This window comes from Ostrea edulis, chromosome 8 (assembly GCF_947568905.1).
Source record: "Ostrea edulis chromosome 8, xbOstEdul1.1, whole genome shotgun sequence".
Taxonomy (NCBI): domain Eukaryota; kingdom Metazoa; phylum Mollusca; class Bivalvia; order Ostreida; family Ostreidae; genus Ostrea; species Ostrea edulis.
In genome coordinates, this window is record NC_079171.1 from 47,813,749 (window position 1) to 47,838,325 (window position 24,577).

The 24,577-nt window shown below is 34.4% G+C and overlaps 1 protein-coding gene across 3 annotated transcripts in view; it reads left to right on the forward strand.

Annotated features, from left to right (window-relative positions):
* LOC125660874 (receptor-type tyrosine-protein phosphatase mu-like) overlaps positions 1 to 24,577 on the forward strand; it is a 91,825-nt gene that overhangs the window by 60,068 nt on the left and 7,180 nt on the right. For all 3 annotated transcript variants that reach the window (XM_056146239.1, XM_056146238.1, XM_056146240.1), the window contains exons 4-22: positions 5,884 to 6,135; positions 6,244 to 6,381; positions 7,512 to 7,649; positions 10,361 to 10,501; positions 10,853 to 10,990; positions 11,086 to 11,189; positions 11,440 to 11,552; positions 12,549 to 12,625; positions 13,260 to 13,549; positions 13,773 to 13,860; positions 15,404 to 15,468; positions 15,978 to 16,014; positions 17,439 to 17,536; positions 17,763 to 17,891; positions 18,481 to 18,629; positions 20,122 to 20,257; positions 20,528 to 20,674; positions 21,638 to 21,725; positions 21,927 to 22,000. In XM_056146239.1, coding sequence (XP_056002214.1) covers positions 5,884 to 6,135; positions 6,244 to 6,381; positions 7,512 to 7,649; positions 10,361 to 10,501; positions 10,853 to 10,990; positions 11,086 to 11,189; positions 11,440 to 11,552; positions 12,549 to 12,625; positions 13,260 to 13,549; positions 13,773 to 13,860; positions 15,404 to 15,468; positions 15,978 to 16,014; positions 17,439 to 17,536; positions 17,763 to 17,891; positions 18,481 to 18,629; positions 20,122 to 20,257; positions 20,528 to 20,674; positions 21,638 to 21,725; positions 21,927 to 22,000 — 2,402 coding nt within the window. The remainder of the gene's footprint in view (positions 1 to 5,883; positions 6,136 to 6,243; positions 6,382 to 7,511; positions 7,650 to 10,360; positions 10,502 to 10,852; positions 10,991 to 11,085; positions 11,190 to 11,439; positions 11,553 to 12,548; positions 12,626 to 13,259; positions 13,550 to 13,772; positions 13,861 to 15,403; positions 15,469 to 15,977; positions 16,015 to 17,438; positions 17,537 to 17,762; positions 17,892 to 18,480; positions 18,630 to 20,121; positions 20,258 to 20,527; positions 20,675 to 21,637; positions 21,726 to 21,926; positions 22,001 to 24,577) is intronic.

Consider the following 24,577-nt stretch of genomic DNA (forward strand, 5'->3'; position numbering starts at 1 on the left):
CTGCATGTAAAACTTATACGGTACCAATTTCGATGCACCAGATGCGCATTTCGACAAATAATGTCTCTTCAGTGATGCTCAACCGAAATGTTTGAAATCCGAAATAACTATGAAGTTTTAGATCTAAATATAGCCAAAAACAGCGTGCCAAACAAGTGGAGTCAAATTCGTCCAAGGATAAGAGCTATGCATGAGGGAGATAATCCTTAATTTTGAAATGAATTTCTAAATTTTATAACAGCAATTAAATATACATCCGTATTTTCAAGCTAGTGACGAAGTACATAGCTACTGGGCTGTAGAGACCCTCGGGGACTAATGTATTACGATTCGGGGTAGGCATATGACAGATAATTTTGTTAAGAATGGGACAGGGAACATTTTTTCATAAAGTTTGTAAAGGTATCCCATGACCTCAAAGAAGTCTACGGAGGCAAAGGTGCTATACATTTTAAGAGCACATTTTTGCAATTCCCTTTCCTTGAAATATATATATTACGAAACCTCTCACTAGATTTGAGTAAAAAATAGGAAATTCTAAATGTATGAGCTGATGGGTCTTTTAAAATACTACAAAAACATCACATTTAAATTAATCAATTTTACAGATAAACACATATTGTTGGTTGCTAAGAAACAACACTCAGTACAATTTTCATCATAATTTGCCTTTCTGCATCCATTCGACACAATTTGTATATAATTACATTGTATGATAATCAATAAAAGTCATATCTTTTAAAAATATAATCTTTAAATAGATCTTAATCATTTTAAAAGCTTTTAAACAAAAATATGAAGAGAAGTAAGGTCAAAAAAATGGAAACGCCGTACTTTGTATACATATCCACCATTGACGTTTTGCCATGATGTTCCACTAAATAGAAACCGTCGCGGTGGCCAAGAGGTTAGAGCGTTCGCTCCACATGTGGAAGGCCGGAGTTTGAATCCCGGCCGCGGCAGACCTAAGTCGTTAAAAAGGTAGTGACAGTTCCATCGCCAAACGCTCGGCATCAGGTGTGCATGTCACGGGTCCTCGGAGATGACCTTAAAAACGGATGTCCCGTGTCACAGTAGGTGTGGCACGCTATAGAACCCTCACTGCTCAATGGCCGTAAGCGCCGAGCATAAACCTAACTTTGAAGCCCTTCAACGGTCTTGGTGACGTCTCTATATGAGTAAACAATTCTCGAGCGAGACGTTAAGCAAGATACAATGAATCAATCAATCCACTAAATAGAATAAATGTTGCAACATTAAAACAAAGATCTTTACTGTTAATCCAGAGTAATTGAAATTTTTGTATTCACGTATATTTGGTTGCTAAGCAACACCATATCAAATGTTCGCAAAGAGTAATACCCGTTTTTCCACCCCAATTTCGATGTAAACGAATGTTCAAATACTTACTTTCGATCCCTAAATGTAAAATCATATTTAAGAAAAATGTTCTTCTTAAATCCAACCTCTTAAAATACCTATTTTTATACATAATTCTTGTTATTGGGTTGTTCTGATAGAGGAAGGTGTTGACCAATATCGGTCTATCGAAGGCAACTTCACAGCAGAGATGTATAAGATAATGTTAAAAAATCTGAAGAAAAAATGTACCTCTTAGCCGCTTTGTCAGAGCTTGTGAATACACAGTTGGCTCTGTAAATGTTTCTATAATCAAGGTCCTCTAAAAAGTATGTGTTTAATTACTTATGAAATTTTATCAGAGGTAATTGTAGTTCACATTTAATAAATCTGTTAGATGTACAGCCAGATTAATTTTGGTTAAGGTAATCTCATATAATGCATTTTATTATTAGTTTTAAACTGGAAATCACTATCACAATATCGGTACTTTAAAACTAGTAATACCTGTACAGTTCCTCTTCAGTGACAGGCTGTGAACTTCCTTGGGAAGCATAATGGCAATCCTTCCCCCTAGATATGACCATCTCAGCATGATGGTTGAGGCAATAGAGATGGAGAAAACAAAATCTTCTGTCAAAAAACAGCTTCTTAAAATCAGCAGTTTTCTGAATAATCAGGTCTTATATCTGAAAAGAAAATTGCAAATAAAATAAGTAGTGGCCACCATACCTTATTTGTCATCATTTAGAACAATTGTCAAACCTTGTAATTAGAAACAGAATAATGATTTTCCGTGGTTTGTCTCTTTTTGTATGCATGTGATGCCTTGTAATGCTACGATAAATAGTAAAATGGCACATGCATACCTGTGTACCATAACGCCATGATTTCATTTATGAAAATATTATCTGGATTTATTTGAATGTTAATCAGATGTATACGGATTTCAGTGGCGGGTTTAATGGGGGCGCATCGCCCACCCCCACCTCTGCTAAAATTTTCAAATTTAAGGTAAATCGTGGTATCTTGTTTAGAAAAATGTTAACGATAAAAGTAACGATAATTTCTTCCACTATCGGAGAAATAAATGACAAAAGGTTTTGATTTAATGAATTAATTTTATTGGGATAACTTAATTTCACCTTATCAAAAATGACTACATATGAGACATACCGGGGGTATTTCAAGCCCTATAAAATCTGTAAAATCCAGGAGCCCCCCCCCCGGGCCCCAACCAGGGCCCATACCCCCTGCCTCATAAAGTTGCGCCCCCTTACCGCAATTCCTGGATCCGCTCCTGGATTTAACCCTATATTCAACCTCAATGAGTATATACCAACTGAATGCCAGGTTGTCGCTCAGAAGGGAAAGTACTGGTCAGATTTATTTAAAGATAGAGATGTCCTGTATTTGAAGTGGCATTTGTTAAGGGATTACATACATGTGTTAGAAATGAATGTAATATCTCATTATACATTGCGATTGTAGCAGAGTGCGTATTGAAAAAAAAGATATGCATCATGTAGGTGCCAGCATTATGCCTAGCATGTACCCGGTACATGAGGGAAAATACTGAAGAAATTCAGGTTAAAACCTACAGGGTCCAGCGAAAATACTGTAAATCTGAGGAGAAAGTGAATGGCCCCAGATTTAAATTATAATTTAATTGGTTCTTCATTGTACACAGTGCCAAATCCCCTTGCGTGTCCATCAACTCGTAACACACCAGCAGCAGCATGTATGGATCACATGTAATTTATGGTCATAAGCTACTAAGTGTATTTAAAATACAAGCATTTAGATCAAAGAGAAATTTATATCATTTTTTTTTTTATTAGCCTGTCATAACCAGACTTTGATTGATGTTTCATGTACATGTACCCTCCCCCCCCCCCATTTGGCCCGACAACACATTTCGGTTTTATTTCTGTTACACTATAAATAACTCAAATTATGGTAATGACTTCTATTATTACGATAATACAATAATGTAACATGTGGGTTTTTTCTAACAGATTGTGTTTTCTTTTCATAGGAAGATAGTTTTAAAAACAAAAAATCAACATAGAAAAATCTTGGAAAATAGCCTCCGTACCAGCGGCCATGCATGCCCAGTCTGATTAAAACCACCCCACCCCCTTCTCATTGCACACTAATACCATCCCCTTCTTTCACTCGTTTTATAACGTTTATATCTGAATTTGAAGTATTTTTTTTCAATTTACTCTACCGATGTAAGATGTAACATTCTCAATAGGTGTTTTATGATGTTACATGTACATGAAGGTTGTGTAACTGTTATATAACAATAATGGTTTTATACTTTTTTAAAAGAAAGAGCAGAGAATACCTGGCTGATTATTTCATACATATGTACATATTGTTTTATATTTAGTGTATCAATTTACCGATAGAGGACGATACGAGTGGTTTTTGTTATTTTATTGTGCGACGATCACTTTCAGCGACGACGTTTCATCGTTAATTTTAAAGAAACCCGCGCAGCGTGTTCCAATTTTATTTCATTGCAATATAAAAACTACCGAGGATTATAACACGAATAAGGGCCCACCAAAAAGGAAATGTCATTTACTTTTACAGGGTGTATTTACCGTTCCCCATTTCCATATATGAATATAGGTAAAACGCCGATCTGTTTAAAATCGTAAGAAAACATACATGTAAACAAAAAAAATTATTTTCTTTTTACTTTGCCAGACATTAGAATTAATTTCTATATGTACTGAAAGCAGGGAATATATGCTTTTCAAAATAAAAAAAAAATATTGCATTCATAGGGAAAATAAAACAATCATATCGAAGGGAGGGGGTTTTGCGACAAAGTGTTGTGTCATATTTATACAAAGCCATCTTTCACTTTAAATGCTTCTTCGAATCTAATGGCTTTATTAACTTAATTGATTTTTACATAGTTAAAACGTAGAGAAAATCTCCAAACAATATGATATGTAAATAGATAGGTAGATATATATATATATATATATATATATATATTGTTGTCTTTCTGCTTCAAATTAAAATAACATATCGAACGATTTATTTAAAACTGCATATAATGTATTCTTGTGTGGAGACTTGATACATGTACATACATTTAATACCCACAACTTTCTTATTTTATAACTCATATTATAAAAACTATGCATATGATTATTTCATTTATCGTATATAAGGTCTATGATTTAAGCATATCGACGGTAAAAGCATGCAAAGTGGTCCAGAAGCATGGTTCTCTGATTTCTATGAAATTGTGTGATCAGGTTACACTATTTATACATATTGTACAATAGTAATTTTTTTCACTCAATACGAAGCGCCACCTATTATCTGCCCTCCTCAGATGAATTTCATTGATATTCGTAATGATGTACCACCTTTTCATTAATATATAAAACTGATTACTTAGGTATTGTATAATTCAACCAAATTTGTATGGAAAATAGAACAATATTTCTCAATTAAATATATAAAACGTACATATGCAAGGTGAAGATAACGAACAGTGATCAATCTCATAACTCCTACAAGCAATACAAAATAGATAGTTGGGCAAACACGGACCCCTGGACACACCAGAGGTGGGATCAGGTGCCTAGAAGGAGTAAGCATCCCCTGTTGACCGGTCACACCCGCCGTGGAGAATTGACATATTTTAATTATTCAAAAATATGCAAATTTAAATGATTATAACTTACAAAGCAACGCTCTATTAACGAAAATATTAGTGCATAAATGTCATTATTTATTTATATGCACATGAACTATGTAGATGAGTGTTTTAATGGTCAAACGGAAAATACAAAGGTATGCAAAACTAACAAATAAATGAACATCAAAGAAATTAAAATACACAATGTATATCTTTAATTTCATATATGATACGTTCATTATGCTATTATAGCAGCATTTTATGAAAGTCAAATGCTCAAGTATAGATAAAATCACCTTTTAAACACATACCATACTTTATCTTTCTGCACATTAATTGAAAAGCATTATTATTATGATATTTTCCAACTCAAACACTTCTTTTTCGTTACGATATATTCCACGCCGAACTTAAGCGGACCATTCAAACGGACTTTAAATAGAGTATGTAAATTATTCTTCTTAAAATTTTCATCTAAATTTCTGTTAAGGAGGTACTCTACATCGTCTTAATGGCTGACATCCTTTTGAAACATGGATGAAAATTTGAATATCAGCAAAATTTATTTATTCATTTAAAAAACAATCTCGCCAAGCTGACTAGCTCAGTAGGTTAGCTGAACTGTATATCGCGTGTTCGAGTCCAGCAGTGGTTATATTTTGTTTTCACAGGGCTCTCAGATTAAAGCTTACGAAGAAATCGCAACTTCAAAGACACCGACTTTTTTCTAGGCTCACGGTGAAGCACAAATATTTGGTCCACTGTGCCCCGTTTTTTGGGGAATACACGTGGAGTGTGTTATATACATATATAAATCATGATTTTCTTTAATTTTTGGATTGTATTTGTAGGCCCTGGGGCATATTATGATCGATTTGCTGGATTTTTCCTCTACGTTTCCAACACTACGTCAAAGGATGATGGCCGTCTTTGTTTCCATGAAATACAGAATGTGGACCGTACACCAGTAGAGAACCAGACAATAAGCTGTTCTGTTCATGGACGATATGTGATATATTACAACGAACGGAGGCCGGGTGTTAACTATCCTAGTTATTACTCACCACACGCATATAATGAACTGTGTGAAGTGGAAGTTCAAGGTAGGTTTAGAATAGTTTCCTGATTTGATTAGGACCACAGTTTGAATCATCCAATCAGTGTACACATGGACTATTAAAAGCCTGAATATTACTATTCCACTCAAACAGGATGTTCCGACCCAACATTTTATGGAGTGAACTGCGACCAACCATGTCCCGACAGATGTCAAGAGAAAAGGTGTGACGTCATTACAGGACACTGTCTGGGCTGTATACCGGGTTATCAAGGTCTTCGCTGCAATCAGGGTATGTGCATATGTTTAAGTTCACTACGACTATGATAGGGACGAGATATACGCCATTTCCGTCCAAAAGTACATAGCTTTGTAACTACAGAACTCAGAACTGGAAAGCATTAGGAAAGAATCTGCATTGCATATATTATGGTCGTTACATAAATATGATCATTAAGAAACAGCTTCTTTTGCACACAGTCCGAGTGTCATATATCTGTAAATTTTGAATTGTCTCCTCGGGGAAAAACTGTGACCAACCCTGTACCTTTAATAATGCTTTTTGTATAATTAAACAATTAGATTGGGAATATGCTAGGGAATGGTTTGATTTCAAACACTTGATTCATCGGGTACGCCAAAATCATGTGAAATTAAAGTTATGCCCTATACCAATATAACCTGTCATAGGGCTCAATGCTGTCTGACGTGTTTCACACCAATATTAGGCCGTTCTTTACACTGATTTTGACAACGGATTAGTCCGTTAACCCGATCAAAATATACGGCCCACGGTGGGTGTAACCAGTCGACAGGGAACGCTTACTCTTCCTACGCACTTGATCTGCTTTTCATTGTGTCTTCTTTGTAATAGTTTTGAGATGTATCACTTTTCTTTTCATGCTTTGATCTTTCCCATTTAAACCCAGAGAACCACAGTTCTGTAGATGCTAGAAATGTGTACTACAAGTTATATTTCGAATTTTGGGAAATAAATCCGATTAATGTTTTCCTCGATGGAACAGTCAAATTTAGAATGAGACATGTCTATAAGTATCAATATTATTTAAGCATGTTGTATTCAAACTTCATTTTGTCGGATATCTGGCAAACGACAGTGTTGGACAAGGTTGATAAAAAGAAAATTGCATTTGCATTTTACTTCGACCAACCAACCATGCATGGATACTATATGTAAGGACGCCTATTCTGTTTCGCTCTGGGGTCATTAAATCTTAATTAATGGACTTAGTTTCCAGGGTGCTTATATAGATCCTGATGTAAACAATTAAAATTCAATGTATAAATTACCATATATATGACTTAGAATATGTGCAATATTTTTTTTTTAAATGCTACACTGTACATATACATTAGGTTCTTTATTATAATAAAAGTACAACTTTTCGGGTACCGTTACAGTATGTGGTGTTCAGACATACGGGCTGGAATGTTCTTCATCATGTGGTAACTGTAGTGATGGAGATACCTGTCATCATGTCAACGGCACGTGTCCACGGGGATGTAATGAGGGAGTGGAGGGAGAGAAATGTCAGACACGTGAGTTTATTGGGTTTTTACATCCAATTTAACAAGAATCTAATGTATTATCTGTACAACATACATGACATGATACGAAAACGGATATTCGGAGGTATAGAATTTTCATTATGTCTGTCTGTTTGTACGCAATGACTTGTACATTTGCCATCATTTTTGAATGGTTAGTGATATGGCTGACTAATTTCACATGTGTATCCCCCTAAACATGGCCGCCGTGATAAAAGGTGCACTGACATCTCTCGTCCTATTATGTGTATTTTGTATGTTTATGCATTTCAGAACCGTTGTACCTGTACAGGAATTGGACTATGATTTGACTAATTGAGATGTTTTCAATGCTCTGTTCTCACACCAAAGTTTCTTTGCTGTAGAAAATAAATTTTAAATAGAAATTTCAACTGTGCAAATCATAGGAAAAACTCATCAAAGTACCAATACGAATTGAGAACAAATAAGATAAGCAGGGTTTTGTGTCTCTTGCTTTCGAACGATATTCGATTAAATTCCGAACCTACTGTTACCTACAAATGTATAGCCAAAGAGAATAATACCACATCGGAGAAGAAGTTAAATGGATATGATGATATTCAATGGATTTGTGATGACATAACAGAAAGTGTTGCCTATGATATGTTCATGGTAGATGTTTTGGATGTGATATAGCTGGTTCTGCGTATGATCAGTTTTTAAATCGAGTCAGGCTACTGACAAACAAGTTGATGGCGCAGGGATTTCAACAGTTTCGCAAATTATATGGTCGTTATAACTATCTAGTTTGTAATACAACCAACCATTGGGTCAAATGCTGTCTGAAGTGTTTCATACCGATTGTTAGCTCGTTCTTGTTAGCTCCTCCTAGGCAACTGATTTCACCTCTGGTATAACCAAGGGGTCCCTGTATGTCCAACTCTCTTTTTTATTACTTATAGGAGTTATGAGATTCATCACTTTTCATGTTAGAAACAGGACCACAATGTAAATAAGTTCGTATAACTAATTGTGCAATCCCGTATAGATTAAATATATAAGTATTATTCCTCGTAACTACTAGTCATTTCATTAGATATCAGGGGTATCAGTGTTTCTCAAACACATCATGAAAAATGTTTTAATGATTTATATCTTTTCTACGAGATTTTACGCTTGTCCGATCGATCAATATACAAATATACGTTTGTCCGATCAATCGATGTACATGTACTTCACCTCGACTTAATATAATTTCTTTTTCGTGACGTTGCACGTGAAAATTTCTTATCTTGGCAGTTTCCGTAATGTCATGTGGTATAAATTCTTATATTTGAATAAAAAAAGACCTCTAAATGAAATACATTTTCCACAATGCAGTGCGAGTTATCCCCCCCCCCCCACAATACAGGGGACGCACAAGACGTTGTGGTCCTCAATTCATAGCATCAATATAAGAATTTACTATATCTGATTGTAATCAAGGGATTTTTCTGTTAATAATGACAACTAATGTGATTTCAAAATAAATATAGTCTCTGATATTTACTCACCCTGTAGTACTGAGTCATATCAAATTTACATTCACATGAAAGCTTCCTGGCATAGTCCAGATTCAATTTTGAAAAAAAAAATCATGGCCCACAGGAAAAGGTTGGGACCACAATAGGGATCAAGTTTTACATTCGAATATATTGGAAAAATCTTTAAATATGAGCCAAGGTGACTCGGGTGAGCGATGTTGCCCATGGCCCTCTTGTTTTTTTTTTCTTTCTTTATTAGCATATCCTCATTCTGAATTATTATTTTCGCTTTAATGAATAATTTCATTTTATTTCACGAGATCAGCGTATTGATTTCTTTTGGCTGGCGTTAATTATTTCCTCATCCAAATATTCGAAAACACAATGCTTTTCAGATTAAAAATTGGCTCCATAACTTTCTACCCTCCATATCCATAATATAACTCTCATTAAGCTAATATTCGCCGTACTTTCATTGAAATCGTTAAATTTTGATTGTCCAATGGAAATAGTCTCCCCATCAGAGGACGACATGGTGATATGACTCCGTACTACAGAGTGAGTAAATATAAAACCTGCTGTACACGATTACTTTCTTTACTGTCCAAAAAGTGAACAATAAAAACGGACTTCTAGGCAAGACTGGTGAACATCAATAGCTTGTTGCCAGATTTATATAACTGGATTAAAGCATTTTATAGCGAGATTTATATCATTGGATTAAGCTATTGTGTTACCAGATTTATATGGATGGATTAAGGTATGAAAATCAAACGTCATCATCTAGATCGGATTGTGCCCCTGTTAAATTTTAACTTTAAAGTTCAGATCAAATACAAGGATAACTCCTTATTTTCTAGAATTAAAGACAAAGTTACCGATACTTCATATCCATCAGTACACCTCTACCAAAAAAAAAAACCTATGAAATATTTTTCTGTTTCAAAATCTATACAACAAATCTGTTTCAAAACACATTTTTTATTTAAGTTTCTGTAAGAAACACATGCCTGTGGTCCACGTATTTCAAAGGGCAACAACTTGGTATGTTTATTTACAGCTTTCACTATTAAACAAGACCAAATACAATGTATTTATTTACAGGTCTATCTCTCTGGATTGTCATATATGTGTCAATGACATTTATACAATTACATTTTATTATTTTAATAGATAACTTATATTTTCTTAAGATTTATATGCATTTACCAATAATAGTCTGTCGACCTGGATCTTATGGAAAGAACTGCGGACAGAGATGCAGTGAGAACTGTAACGTGACAAATCGCTGTAACAGATTCACAGGGGAGTGTGACGGGGGCTGTAAACCGGGGTGGAAGACTCCAACATGTCAGCAAGGTAATTACATGGGTAATCCTATCGACAAGGGGTGCTTACTTCTCGTAGACACTTGATCCCACCTTTGGTATGCCCAGGGATCCGCGTTTGCCCTTCTCTTAATTTTGTATTTGTAGGAGTTACAAGATTGATCACTGTTTGTTATCTTCACTTTTTATCGGATGCGTTGGACCTTATGTTTACCAAAAATTCCAAAGTGAATCAGCTTAACCATAGAATCTTACATATGCAAGGTGAAGATAACGAACAGTGATCAATCCCATAACTCCTATAAGCAATACAACATAGATAGTTGGGCAAACACGGACCCCTGGACACACCAGATATATTGAAAAATGAAAATGTTTTCAGAATGTGACGGTGGGATATACGGCGCAGCCTGCACACAGAGATGCGGCTCCTGTCTAGACAACAAGCCGTGCCACCATGTTAATGGCACGTGTTTGAATGGTTGTTCTTCAGGGTACCTGAGTCACCTCTGCAATAAACGTGAGTGAAAGTCTCCAGTGGGAAATGAAGTAAAACTGCACATCGTATATCTATGCAATGTATCAAAAGTATATCACTGTTTACGTTTATTGAAGGTTGTGGTGAAAAGTTCTGGGGGGTTGGCTGTAGAGATAATTGTAGTACAGATTGCGTTAATCAGACCTGTCGACATGACACTGGGGTGTGTTACCAGAAAAAAGTAAGTCAGATATGAACTATATAGAGACGATAGCGTTATATTGTGAATTTTGTTAATATCTCATATAGCAACACTTTCATTTCAATGATAAATGGTTTCAAATATCCATGACTGATAATCAAAATGCAGCAGGAGAAGCTGCAAGAGATCAAACTGAAATTAGGCTGAAATTAATTTCAGACGTCTTTGTGTTTTATCGTCAGCATGTGGCCAATACCACACCGTCATTGTAATGATAATTCTCTGTTAGCTTACAGCTCTCCCTCCAGACAACGGGTCGTCAGCAGTACCTGTCGTCGCTGGAATCCTCGCCGCTGTCTTTGTCATCGTCATCGTCTTAGTGGCAATTGTTTTCTTGAGAAGGTTCGTAAATATCAATAATATGCACTACTTTGATAACAATCGGAAATAATATTGAATAATAGGAGTAGTTCAAAGAAAAATAACGTAACAACGCAAAATGTGAGAATGCAGCAAGTCATACTTTTGTTTATCCTTGATTTGAATAGACTTATACATCGCTATATGCACACATTGTCTATAGTCAGTACACGCCTTCAACAATTTAACAACATACTGATCAGAGTTCTCTTTTTATCAACTTTGTTTTGAAGTATCGATTTGATGAAAAGGCTAAGATAACAAACGGGACGTAAATGAGTTTACAGTACTTAAGCAAGGTGTGAAACTATGATCCGGGTTGGCACAATTTCGATTGCAGAATCACTGGAAAATATAGGTATCAAAATCCCTTGTTCTAATTTATTTGTCCTTTGATGAAAAAAAACAAAGGAAAATAGAGGCTTGCTACATAGTTCTTTAAATGTTTTAAAGAGTTATCACACGAAATTGAAAGGAAATATACTTCGGACTTTCCCGCCAATTAAGTCACTTAAAATCCTTTCTTTGATGTTCTATTTTGTGCTCTCGCTTTATTCACTACAGTTGTAAATGGGTATATCACATGTATAGATCAAAACGTGATGCACATGTAATGGATGAAATGTGCTTCTGTTATCATGCTTCTAAGTGTACAACGTTGATAATGATCAGACTTTAATTCCCCTCCTCCTGTGCGGAATGAACAGACCTAGGAAGATGCTTTGTGACGATGATCAAGTAATACAAAGATGAATGCGAAGTGTTCAGTTTTTACATGAGTCAATCACATCCCCGCCATAGTTATAAGTATTAAGTGTCTGTCGATAGAAACAAGGCCACAGTAGTGAGCTCTTTGATCGCCGTGTTATTACATATATCAACTATCTACCAGCGTATAATGAACATATATTTCTAAGCAGGAAATATTTTCCAATTCAATGTTATTTTCTAAAAACGTTGATTATTATCTTTTTACAGGGCAAGATCCCAGAGCACAGATAAAAGGGAGTCCCTGCACAATGAGAATAGAAGAGTACTGCAGACAAATATAAAATGTATTGTATTTATTAAATTCAAAAGAGTCCAAGCAACCAATAATGTGTGTTTAGTCCTAGGCAAAATATATCTATGTTATTCATAACTGCTGATAAATGTTATATCATATTTCTTAACCCGGGTGGTCCAATATCATACCTCATGAGGATATGTCATATTATATAGATTTTATCATATAGTAATCTGTTGATTTTACACTTCTTTCTTCTTTTCATAGGCATGAATGACGAGTTATCTGCCTTATGAATAGACAATTTATTCCAGTAAAACCTAATACATAAATTTGTATTAAAAATCCTACTGTGGGTATTACAAAAACTTATATGAAAATGCTCATACATCAGCATCAGGTTAAATAATCATTTTTTTTGCTGCTGATTTGAATATGAATTTAAAAAATCCATGCACATTGGATACTGCAAATCTACCACAACGGTTCATTTTATGATTTGTTAATGTTGGATAACCTAGGGTTTTCACAGCAAGACAATTTTAGAGTTATTTTAAAAACCGATATCCGGTTTGCAAGACGGGCTAATATGGATCATTGTGACGACATATACGTTTCCCATCAGACAAAGCATATACAGAATTGCTACCATATCATTGTCTGATATCACAATTTATTTGTAGCACAACTGAAAGCAAGCAGCTCAGAATTCACCAACCTTTATGCGAACACAAGTGAGATTAAAACTGATAACAATGATTCACAAAGAGTAAACGGTGCAAGTTTGGGTAAATCAGAAGCAAATACAAGAGAAGATGACGTTGACATCGACGATAAAATTCACGAAGAAAATCCTTACGGAGACTTGGATATCAAAGAAGAAACGATTGCAGACATCTGGTTATCAAAGCTGGAAGCAGTCATTGAAGAGAAACGGAAGGATGAAGATGACGGGTTTAAAAAGGAGTATGCAGTAAGAAACAACATTTTGTAAAAACAATGATTCGTGTTTTAATTTAGAATGTATAGATACTCTTGCTAATTTAGAATGTATAGATACTCTTGCTAATTTAGAATGTATAGATACTCTTGCTAATTTATAATGTATATATACTCTTTCTACGGTTTGCAAACTATACTATACAGACCTTCCATATGGAGGTAAATTCTGTGTATATCATGTTTGTGCATTGCAGACTCTTCCTTATGGAGAAAGATTTCCATGCAACAACGCTAAACTGCCAGAAAACATACCAAAGAACAGATTCAAGACTACTTTTCCTTGTAGGTTCCGTTTAACTCAAAAAGTGAAACGCACATAATTTGTATTTTCGATATGCTAATTTACTCTGTACAAAACCCAAGGTACATTATGCAACATAGTAAAATTGTAATTCAACAGACTCCCTAGAATAATTTATGACCTATGGGGTCAAAGGGAATGAAAAGGTCAAAATCGGTAGATTGGGTATTCTGTAGGATGATATCATCTGACCTAGTTTTTATCCTAAGTGAATTCATGCGTAATGAAATCCAATTCAAGCAATATTTTTCGATAGGGCAATTACATAAAAAAAACCATATCTACTTATATTCTGAATTGATTGTTTGGATAGCCAAATATCGATGTGTGGTTTTTTGTAGAATATAAAGTTGTTATACTTGCCTTTCGGTTCTTATTGAATGCTGTGCTATAATCACATGGATAAACGTGCACTTTCACCGTGTTTTTTGTGTATCTTTACTGTAAACTTCCCCGATAGAGTAAAGAGAAAGAACTCCATGAATTAACACGGTTACAATATGATGGTTCGGATGCATGACTCCTTGTTTACAAAGACGAAGATAACAAACAGTGATCAATATCATAAATCCCATAAGCAATACAAACTAAATAGTTGGTCAAACACAGATCCATGAAAACACCAGAGGTGGAATCAGGTGATATGAAATTAGTATTGTGCTGACTCTCAACAGTGGGGTTGGTTTTTTTTTTTGCACAAAGCATTAGAGTTTAGTTCCAAACCTTTAAATTTTGTAATAAAAATAATTTTATATTTTGTATATACTGTTTACCCCTTAGTGACAGCTAATTGATAACATAACCGATTTAAATGCATTTTGAACGATCATTACAAGAATTCCCTGTTTCATAAACAGGAAACATGAACATGATAAATACTAGTATTTAATTTGTTGTAAATATGAACAACAGAGCTACCAAAGTTGTAATTTAATTTGGTATAATTAATATTGATATTATTCATTTTAAGAAGTATGTGTATTTTGATAACATGTACTGAGTTGTATCTTGTTTAACGTCTCTTTCACTCATACAGATGTACTAATTTGATTTTTATTCAAATTTTCTAAAATTCTTAATTCCAATGTTGTTGCTTCTAGCGTTACTTTATTTTTTCTTAACCTCGTCTGGTAAATGAAAGTGAAGATCACGAACAGTGATCAATTTCATAACTCCGAAAAGGAACCCAGAGCGGTTAGGCTATCCGAGAATATAATATGTACCTCTGTGCAATTCACACCATGTATGACACCATAAAGAAAATGTACGTCACAACATAATCTATACCAAAGAACGCCATAGTCCCGGCACTCAGCATAATAGTGATTGGTCACTATCACCTACAGAATAGACGACGTTATCCAATCACATTCCTAGGATTTATGTGATGCACTAAGTCAAAATATTAGTTAGGGAATTGGTACATAATAAGTCAGAACTCTGACTTATCATGACATAACACACGTAACGCGTAACATTATTATATAAATAACATATGGTTAATTGGGTTTTATTTTCTTAAAGACGATCATTCCCGCATCCAACTAAAAACGACGAAATCCGACTACATCAATGCCAACTTCATTCACGTGAGTCTTCACAATTTATACTTTTCATATATTTTACATGACTACCAATTCTTACCCCACCATTGTTAATTAACAGGTAAAATCTGAATGCGTTATTAGATAATTTCACGAACATAATTAACAGGTAAAATGTGAAACCAATGCAATCAAACGTAAACACTTAAATGGATGTCATTTAATAGCCAATCAAAACGTTATAGTTACTATAATTTCGTTTAGTGGAGATTTTGATACTAATAAACACTAAATCTTTGCTAGTTCAGGGTACTGTCTTATCTACACATGTATTACAGTTTCGATTCGACACTTGATTTTATGGCAATTTACAAACTAGTTCTACAAATTATATCAACGCTTTTCGCTGGTTTGGATATTGGTAGGAAGTAATCATTGGTATTGGAGGGCACTGTAGTATCTGAGGTAAACCCACGTGTTTAAAAGGACGACCAGAGTGGGATGGTATTAGCAAACTTTTGAATTTATAGCATCGTATATATTTGTATTTCCAGGGCGTTGCGGGACACAATGAATACATTGCATCACAAGGTGAGAGAAAAAGAAATATCACATCATAACTTTCATTTGTCTATGTAGAGACGCTAAAGCATTTCACATGTTTGACCTCAGGAAGTTGATAATTTTCTTAAAACAATTTTAACAATAACTCTCAAAATGTACCATACATCATGTAACATGATATTTATCATACATATTGGCCTGAGAGGCGTTATGTGTATCTGTAATATCTTACGGGTTTTCCATCATCTTATAAAAATCAAATAACACTTTATGGGTTTTCCCTGCCTCCTATGGGAATCAAATAACATTTCACGAGTCCTCATTCACTTTATATGTGAATCAGATAACATTTAACGGGTCCTCATTCACTTTATATGTGAATCAGATAACATTTAACGAGTCCTCATTCACTTTATATGTGAATCAGATAACATTTAACGGCTCCTCATTCACTTTATATGTAAATCAGATAACATTTAACGAGTCCTCATTCACTTTATATGTGAAACAGATAACATTTAACGGGTCCTCATTCACTTTATATGTGAATCAGATAACATTTAACGAGTCCTCATTCACTTTATATGTGAATCAGATAACATTTAACGGGTCCTCATTCACTTTATATGTGAAACAGATAACATTTAACGGGTCCTCATTCACTTTATATGTGAATCAGATAACATTTAACGAGTCCTCATTCACTTTATATGTTAATCAGATAACATTTAACGAGTCCTCATTCACTTTATATGTTAATCAGATAACATTTAACGGCTCCTCATTCACTTTATATGTGAATCAGATAACATTTAACGGCTCCTCATTCACTTTATATGTGAATCAGATAACATTTAACGGGTCCTCATTCACTCCATATGTGAATCAAATAACAGTTCATTGGTCCTGATTGAAATTGGTTCAGGGGTTTCAGAGAAGAAGCTGAAAATGTTCAAATGTTAACGCACGGCGCACGACGAACGACGACGGACAAAAACAGATAGCAATAGGTCACCTGAATGAATTCAGGTGACCTAAAAAGCCTTGTTACCAGGAAAAATTATAGCACATTAAATCTCATTTCCGTCAACATTGATTTGTTCTCAATTCTGTCGATTTATGATAAATTATATGTCTTCAAAATAACTTCTTTAGCCTCGAATCAAATATTCATTGTGATGTCATACACTAATTTAATGTATCTTTTACAATGAATTATCAATCTAATATTTACGAAATAGTACTATAAACGTATCTATCTCGATTCATGCAATTACCCCCCCCCCCTCCCCCAATCAAATATCTTATCAAACAATCATATATAATATACAATTGCTACGTCATGCACAGAGAGTACTAGCATTGGTTGAATTTATGTTAATGGGTCATTATAGCAATATGCAAATGAGAACAGTTTAAATTTCCTGATAATGGATGTTCATTTTCCACAGGTCCTAAGCAAAACACACTGTCAGACTTCTGGACAATGATTTGGCAGGAGAACGTGAGACAAATCGTGATGCTCACTAACTTGAGGGAGGGCAATAAGGTATTGTCACATCATCTTAACATGGTTGTCTTTGGGTAGTTGCTAACTTTGTTTCACCATAAGAACATGTGATGGTGGTATAAAGATTTCTTCAAAAAATTCAAACAAACTAAAAACTAAAACTTTCTACGTCAAAATTAATATCCATCGAAAGCATGACTTTACGTTGTGTGATGGGCGATCTTACAGAGATATGCTATAAATAGTTTTCTATGATGGTCTACAGGTAAAATGTGTGAAGTACTGGGCGGACATCGGTGGACTTGTTACGTCTGGAGTAGTTGCTTTACGTACAGTAGAGGAAAAACATTACGCATTTTATATAATCCGAAAGTTCAGAGTTACTAATAAAGAGGTATGAATACATGTGTATACATGTGTATGTAACAGATGTCTTAAATATTTGCACAAGGTTAATGGATACATGTGTCTTGATAGTTTCAAATCTGGAAACCTATATATTTAACATACAGATATTATTACATATTTAACATACAGATATTATTACATATGCAATGATCAGGTGAATACTATGATTATGGTTTTTTTCTTCTTCACATAAAATCAATATAATGTGTTTCATCAATATTATCTCGTTTTGGTACGCGAGCGGGTCGTTTCATTTGATTACACTACTAAAATGATCTAGTGCGTATCACTTAGATTTGCATATATAATTGGTTTTATGGTTAGGCAGCGCAAAAAAGACACTATAATGCTAACAAAAATGAATCTGGAATGATTAACCTACGCTCAGAAAGAAATACAAGACATCACATGAACTCGTTACTTCATTGTCACAGAAATCTTTGGTTCGGCGCTATTATAAAAGTTGCCTCATAACCCTGTTTTTCTCTCTATTCATAGCATGGTTTTATACACCCTAATCATTTGCTGACGACCAATACTTTTTTCACGTATCATAATGAATTATTTATAATTAGTTAAAAAAGACACACATGGTGACACAGTATCACTACACCGCCTGGCCGGATCACGGGACACCGGAACCGCTCTGTCTTGTCAATTTCCATGATCACGTGACGAGAACCAAAGCTAAAGTTGATGTCGGTCCAACATTGGTACATTGCAGGTAGATATATGCATGTGTTATATAATATATGGGGAATGTTAGTTGATTCATAACATATTTATAGGAGTCCAAAGTCCGACAAGATTCCAAAGTACGATGGTCACGTCAAACACCGATGATCTGAACCAAACCTCGATGATGTGACGCGCTGAAGTCCGTCAATATGCAACACTTAATGGACACAGTGCCTTCATACATAACATATTAACCATGCGTTGTTTCACTAAAATATCAATGCAAAATTGATGCAAAACTCATAAAAGCTTATTTCATTACTATTCAGTTGTGTTATCAAAAAACCTATTTTTCAAACGAGAAATTGTGTAGAATATTTTGCATTATAGTAACCCCCAAGCGGGAATTTATTACGTGTACGTCAGAAGTAATGGATGATCATTAATTAAAGCATGTTGGGGTGAAGTAGATCATTTGACAATAAATATCTTTGTCGTTCTCACACTCCTTAACAGTGCAAGTCTTGCCCTTGTTATCGTCCATACCAACATTTATCATCCATGCCTTCCTCCAATATCCCGGAGACGTTAGTGCCAGTAGAAAATATCTTCGTATGGGCAAACTGACGTTGCATGTTTTCGGTTTGAGTTTGAAAAACGCTACGAATAACAACATAATAACGTGACATCACAAATGTCACTAAACACTTTGGCATGGTACATTTACAGGTGATGGGATATCGCGTCTATATAGCAGAGGGACCATCGTACTCTGGCGCAGGCCATCTCACTTTGGCGTCTTAAATATATACAGTATATTCCCATACACTAGATATCAGTAATATCATTGCTACCACGCCTCCTCCTCTTCCTTCTTAAAGGAAATATGTCATGTGGTTTTCATGAATAATGTAATCCTTAGTATAGGCATTTGTACTTCGAACATCAAATAATCTGTAAAAATTTTATATGCATGTATTTACTACTAATATCACTACTACTACTATTCCTAAAAGTACTAAATTAAAAATAGTTATAGCACTAGAATTAAAACGAGTAGATATTTAATAACTACAACATGTATTTCAACTACTGCAATGTGATGTGATGGGTATTACTTATCAATCTAGCCATACTTAAATCAGTATGCTTTTAAAGCTTTTCTGTATGGAAATTGAGACTTATCTTAATATTCCATCCCATACAGTATATAATCTAGAGAAAAAAATATAAATTTGTAATTTGAAGCACTAAATGGATAAAATTTATCTCTTACTCATATGAAAACATTAAAACACCTGTACTTTTAGTTACCCGTATGAAAAAATTAAAACACCTGTACTTTTAGTTACCCGTATGAAAACATTAAAACACCTGTACTTTTAGTTACCCGTATGAAAACATTTAAACACTTGTACTTTTAGTTACCCGTATGAAGACATTAAAACACCTGTACTTTTAGTTACCCGTATGAAAACATTAAAACACCTGTGCTTTTAGTTACCCGTATGAAAACATTAAAACACCTGTACTTTTAGTGCCGGTATCGGGCGTACGGGAACATACATCGCTATAGACGCTTTACATCGGGCTGGCAAGAAAGATAAGAAAATAAACATTGCAGAATACGTGAAGAAGATGAGAGAGAATAGAATGAACATGGTGCAGACATATGTGAGTACAATCAATATTTTTATTGCTGGGGATTGAATTTCAATGATATCTAATTTGGAACAAAATTAATTAACCAGTGGGTACGATTTTTTTCTGAAGTTGCCATAAATACAAATGATATAAATAACTTTAAATTGCGTTAAACGTAAGAAATTGAATTGTGAATATCTTTAAAAAATATTAATATGAGTACTATGTAATGATACATTAATAATATAGTGAATATACCATTCATAATTTGCACATTGTTCTCTATCACGTTCTTCCCAGGAGCAATACAGAACCATTTTTCTGGCTTTGAATGATATGGTAAAAGCACCAACAGCTGTCCAGACAGAAGCACAGTTTGTCCAAAAAGCAGAGGAAATTCGAAATGACAAACCGGTGAATCAAAGTGACCTTGGTAAAGAATTTCAGGTGCGTGATGTCTAAACTCTTTTTTACGTCGTAAACGAATATGGAATTATTTTATGTTCATGAAGATTATTCTTGGTGATTACATTGGAACCAATACATACATGGCGAATTTAACGGTACATACAGTATATGTATTTAGATTCATTTATCAATTATGGCTAGGAACGTTTCTCAGCATTAGATACTTACTAGTTGATAATCGACTGGGGCTTTAAACTGGTTGGATTATAATAACTATAAGTTCCAATAAATGTTAGAAAACACGAATGATAAAAGCTTTGTTTTGGTCATTTTTCTCGAATGGGTGATTTGTTTCATTAGTTGAGATGGAGATGGCAAAAATTCAAAACAATATGAAAGTGAATTTAAAGACAGGTGCCCCTCTCCTAAGAGCAATCAAGAAGGTAGATCAGAATTAAGCGCATCTGGTAAAACATGACAAATCATGAGTATATTTTGTTTCAGAGAACATTTAAGAGGTTTGCGCCTGAGATTTGGAGTAATGTAAAAAATTTGGGGAGCAGTGTATTTTTATTTAAACATTGAAGGAGAATTGGGGAATTAAAAATTAAAACGGGCGTCGCAGCGCTTGTTATTGAGCTACACGTGTTCTAAACATGGCGTTTTTGCGCTTAAAATCAATTCAATGATGGTTTGTCTGTTGGTGTGAATACAACATAAGCAACACAAATTAATCACTACATAAAATAAAATTCATAATCATGTCTTCTAACATTACAGATAAAAACAGTTTAATACTAACATTAGAAAAAAATAGTAAATTATTACCTTTTTGCACTTAAAATGCTTGACGGAGTTGTCAGATACATCGCTGTTCGTTACCTTCACCTTTCATGCATTTCAACAATTAGTAAACTTTTCGTAGTATATAAAATATTGTAAAGCACTTAAGAGATATTTTTACTATTCATATACATGTATCATGACAATTTCCTATTTCAGACTCTCATGAAAGTGAGACCTTCCTATACGGATGCAGATTACAAGCTCGCACTACAATCAGGGAGCGACAGAACCAGAATTCTCCCACGTATGTTAGCCTTGATGTTAATGTAATTTGTTTCATGTTAAAGTCAGAAAAAGAACGAAACAGACTTTGTCCACGTATGTTAACATTCAATGTAATTTGTTTCAGGATTGAATAGGTCATACGTAGAACAAATATGATTCACAATGTCCATCCTATGTCTGTGTGCATTGTAAAATTCAATATCCAAGTTTTCTTTTTCAGTTGACAAATACAGTCTCTATCTCTCCTCAAGTGTAGGAAATCGCGGGAACTACATCAATGCTATTACTCTTCCCGTAAGTATAATTTTCAGCATTTCATTCATGTATATATATAAATGCTACCATTTAATCACCTCTTGTTGATCACAAAATTACACCTCATGATTTATTTGGTACTATGATAATCCGTGATATGTTTTTGACGGTTTGCTGAATCATTCTATCAGTACGAAGGGTTGAAATCTTACTTCCCCCGTGTGGGATGATTTTACTAGAGATATTTCAGATAAAACATCTTCCCAAGCTTTTGATGTGAATCCTTGTCTGCCTAATCTCTAGTTATGTCCACCGTCTCATCATTTGACATCAATAATTAAACATATCCTCGCCCGGCGTTTTTCTGCATTAAAGTTAAGACAATTTAAAAAAATCCTAACGGGCCTAATAACCCCACAGAGCACACTGTGTGATAGGGAATGGTAAATTTATTCTCATCGAGGAATAAACACATCATTTTGACTTTTTAAAAAACCCTCTGATATACACAAAGTTTTAGTCAAATCTGGCTTTCAAAATATACCCTGTTCAATGACAACACCCCTCAAACTGAAAAAAAAAAACCATGCCCGTAACGTCCTTGAATGTGTGAATGTATATTTGACAAGCTTTGCTGGAAATGTAAAAAAAAAAAAAAAAAAGTTATGATTATTACGCTGGTGGTCAATATTTTCGTTCCAATAAGCAAAGAGAGATAACTCGGTATGTTCTTTCAATGTTGATCAATGTCAAACGCGATATTGATTTGCTTATCATTTTCAGTATTTAAAAAATGGACACTAACTCATCATCTTTGATGGAAACAAGTCTTCTTTATAACGAGTGCATTTAGCAGATGGCTAATTTTGTTTAATTTAGTTAATGTATATAAATCATTTATATCAATATAGCGGTTCCGTGGCAAAATTCATAGTACATTCGCTTGGCAAGCACGTGATATCAGGTTCAAGCTCACACTGTTCCTTAGATTTTCTGTTGCTATAGATCACTCTTGTGAAACAATTGAAGAGGGTAAAAACGTACACACAAGTGAGATAATGATAGTATATGTTTATTAGCTCTTCTGAGCCGAAGGTTCAAAGAACTAATCATATGGCCATATATCTGGCGTGCGGTGTATGTCAAGTTTTTGGAAAAAGAGATATATCTCAAGAACCCCTTGGCCAATTTTTGTCAAATTTGTCACAGATTATCCTTGGCCCAAGGGCTTTCATTTGTACTAAAACTAGGGTTGTGACCCTTTAACAAGGGGAGATAATTAGGAAAATGCAAACAAAAGTAGTGGTTGCTAAAAAATCTTCTCAAGAACCACTGGGCAAATTATCACTAAACTTATGCATAAGGATGAGGATAGGTTGTAGATAAACAATTGTTCAAGGCATCATCCTGGGGCAAAGGGTGTGGTCTCAAGATCACTTCAAAGTTGACCTTAAATTTTATTTTGTTAAAACTTTGATATTTTGCTTAGTATAAGGACTAGGATCATCAAATTTTGTCAGTTGATGCATATTAGGACCTAATATCATGTTGTCTCAAAGGTAGGTCATGGTGTCCTAGTTTTTGAATTTCGGAGGTAATTATTATCAAATATATTTTGATGCATATCTTGGACACTTTTGAGCTTATGACCATCAAATGTTGTCAGTTAATGGATCATGGGACTCTAAACTGCGTAATATGAAATGTATGTCACCATAACCTACTTTCTGAATTGTATGGCTAATCATTTATGAATACATTTTAGGTGGTTATTTCAGATACCGAGAGGTTTAAAATCATCAAACCTTGTAAGTCAGAGAGTCTAGAGGTCTCGAAATATATTTATAAAAAAAGTAGGTCACAGTGACCTACTTTTTGAATTTTCAATTTTAGATGCATATTTTGGACACTATGAAAGCTAGAAGCGTCAGTTGATGCATTATGAGTTTTCATAGTTTGTTGATCAAAAAGTAGGTCACCGTGACATACTTTTGGAATTTGACGACCCATGGGCCTCTTATATGTGTACGATGCAATAATAGTAAGGCATATACTGGAAGAAAATGGCAATACTTTGTATCATATCTTAAAAAACCTGAACCTTCCAATGAATACATGAAAAGTTATTCTTGCATCCTTCATAAAAATAAACTTCCAGATAACGTATACAGATCTTCCTTAAAGGTCATATGAAACGATATCTGAAGAAATTGAGTTATGTATGGAAAGTCATTAATCAAGGTTTATTAAACAATAATTCATTTTTTTTTTATTCAATGCATTATAACGTCATAACAGCTGTTCAAATGTACTCGATCACGAAAATTATTTTTGATGATCGCGGCTGATCTCCCTTGCTGATGACGTCAAAAAGACCCACTGTGATGTAAACAACTAGGCCTTATAACATGGTATAACGAAGTATTTTAAAACTGCATAGCTTTGAAAAATGTCAATGTGCGCAGCATTTAATTGTAGTACATGTGTTAGGTTGAAGAAGAGGGTGCATATATACCTCTACCCAAGGGATACCAGATTTAGAAGAAAAAAATATTTGAGTATACAAAATATCCGACCTGATGGATTCAGTGTTGCCATGAACATTGCACATCCGTC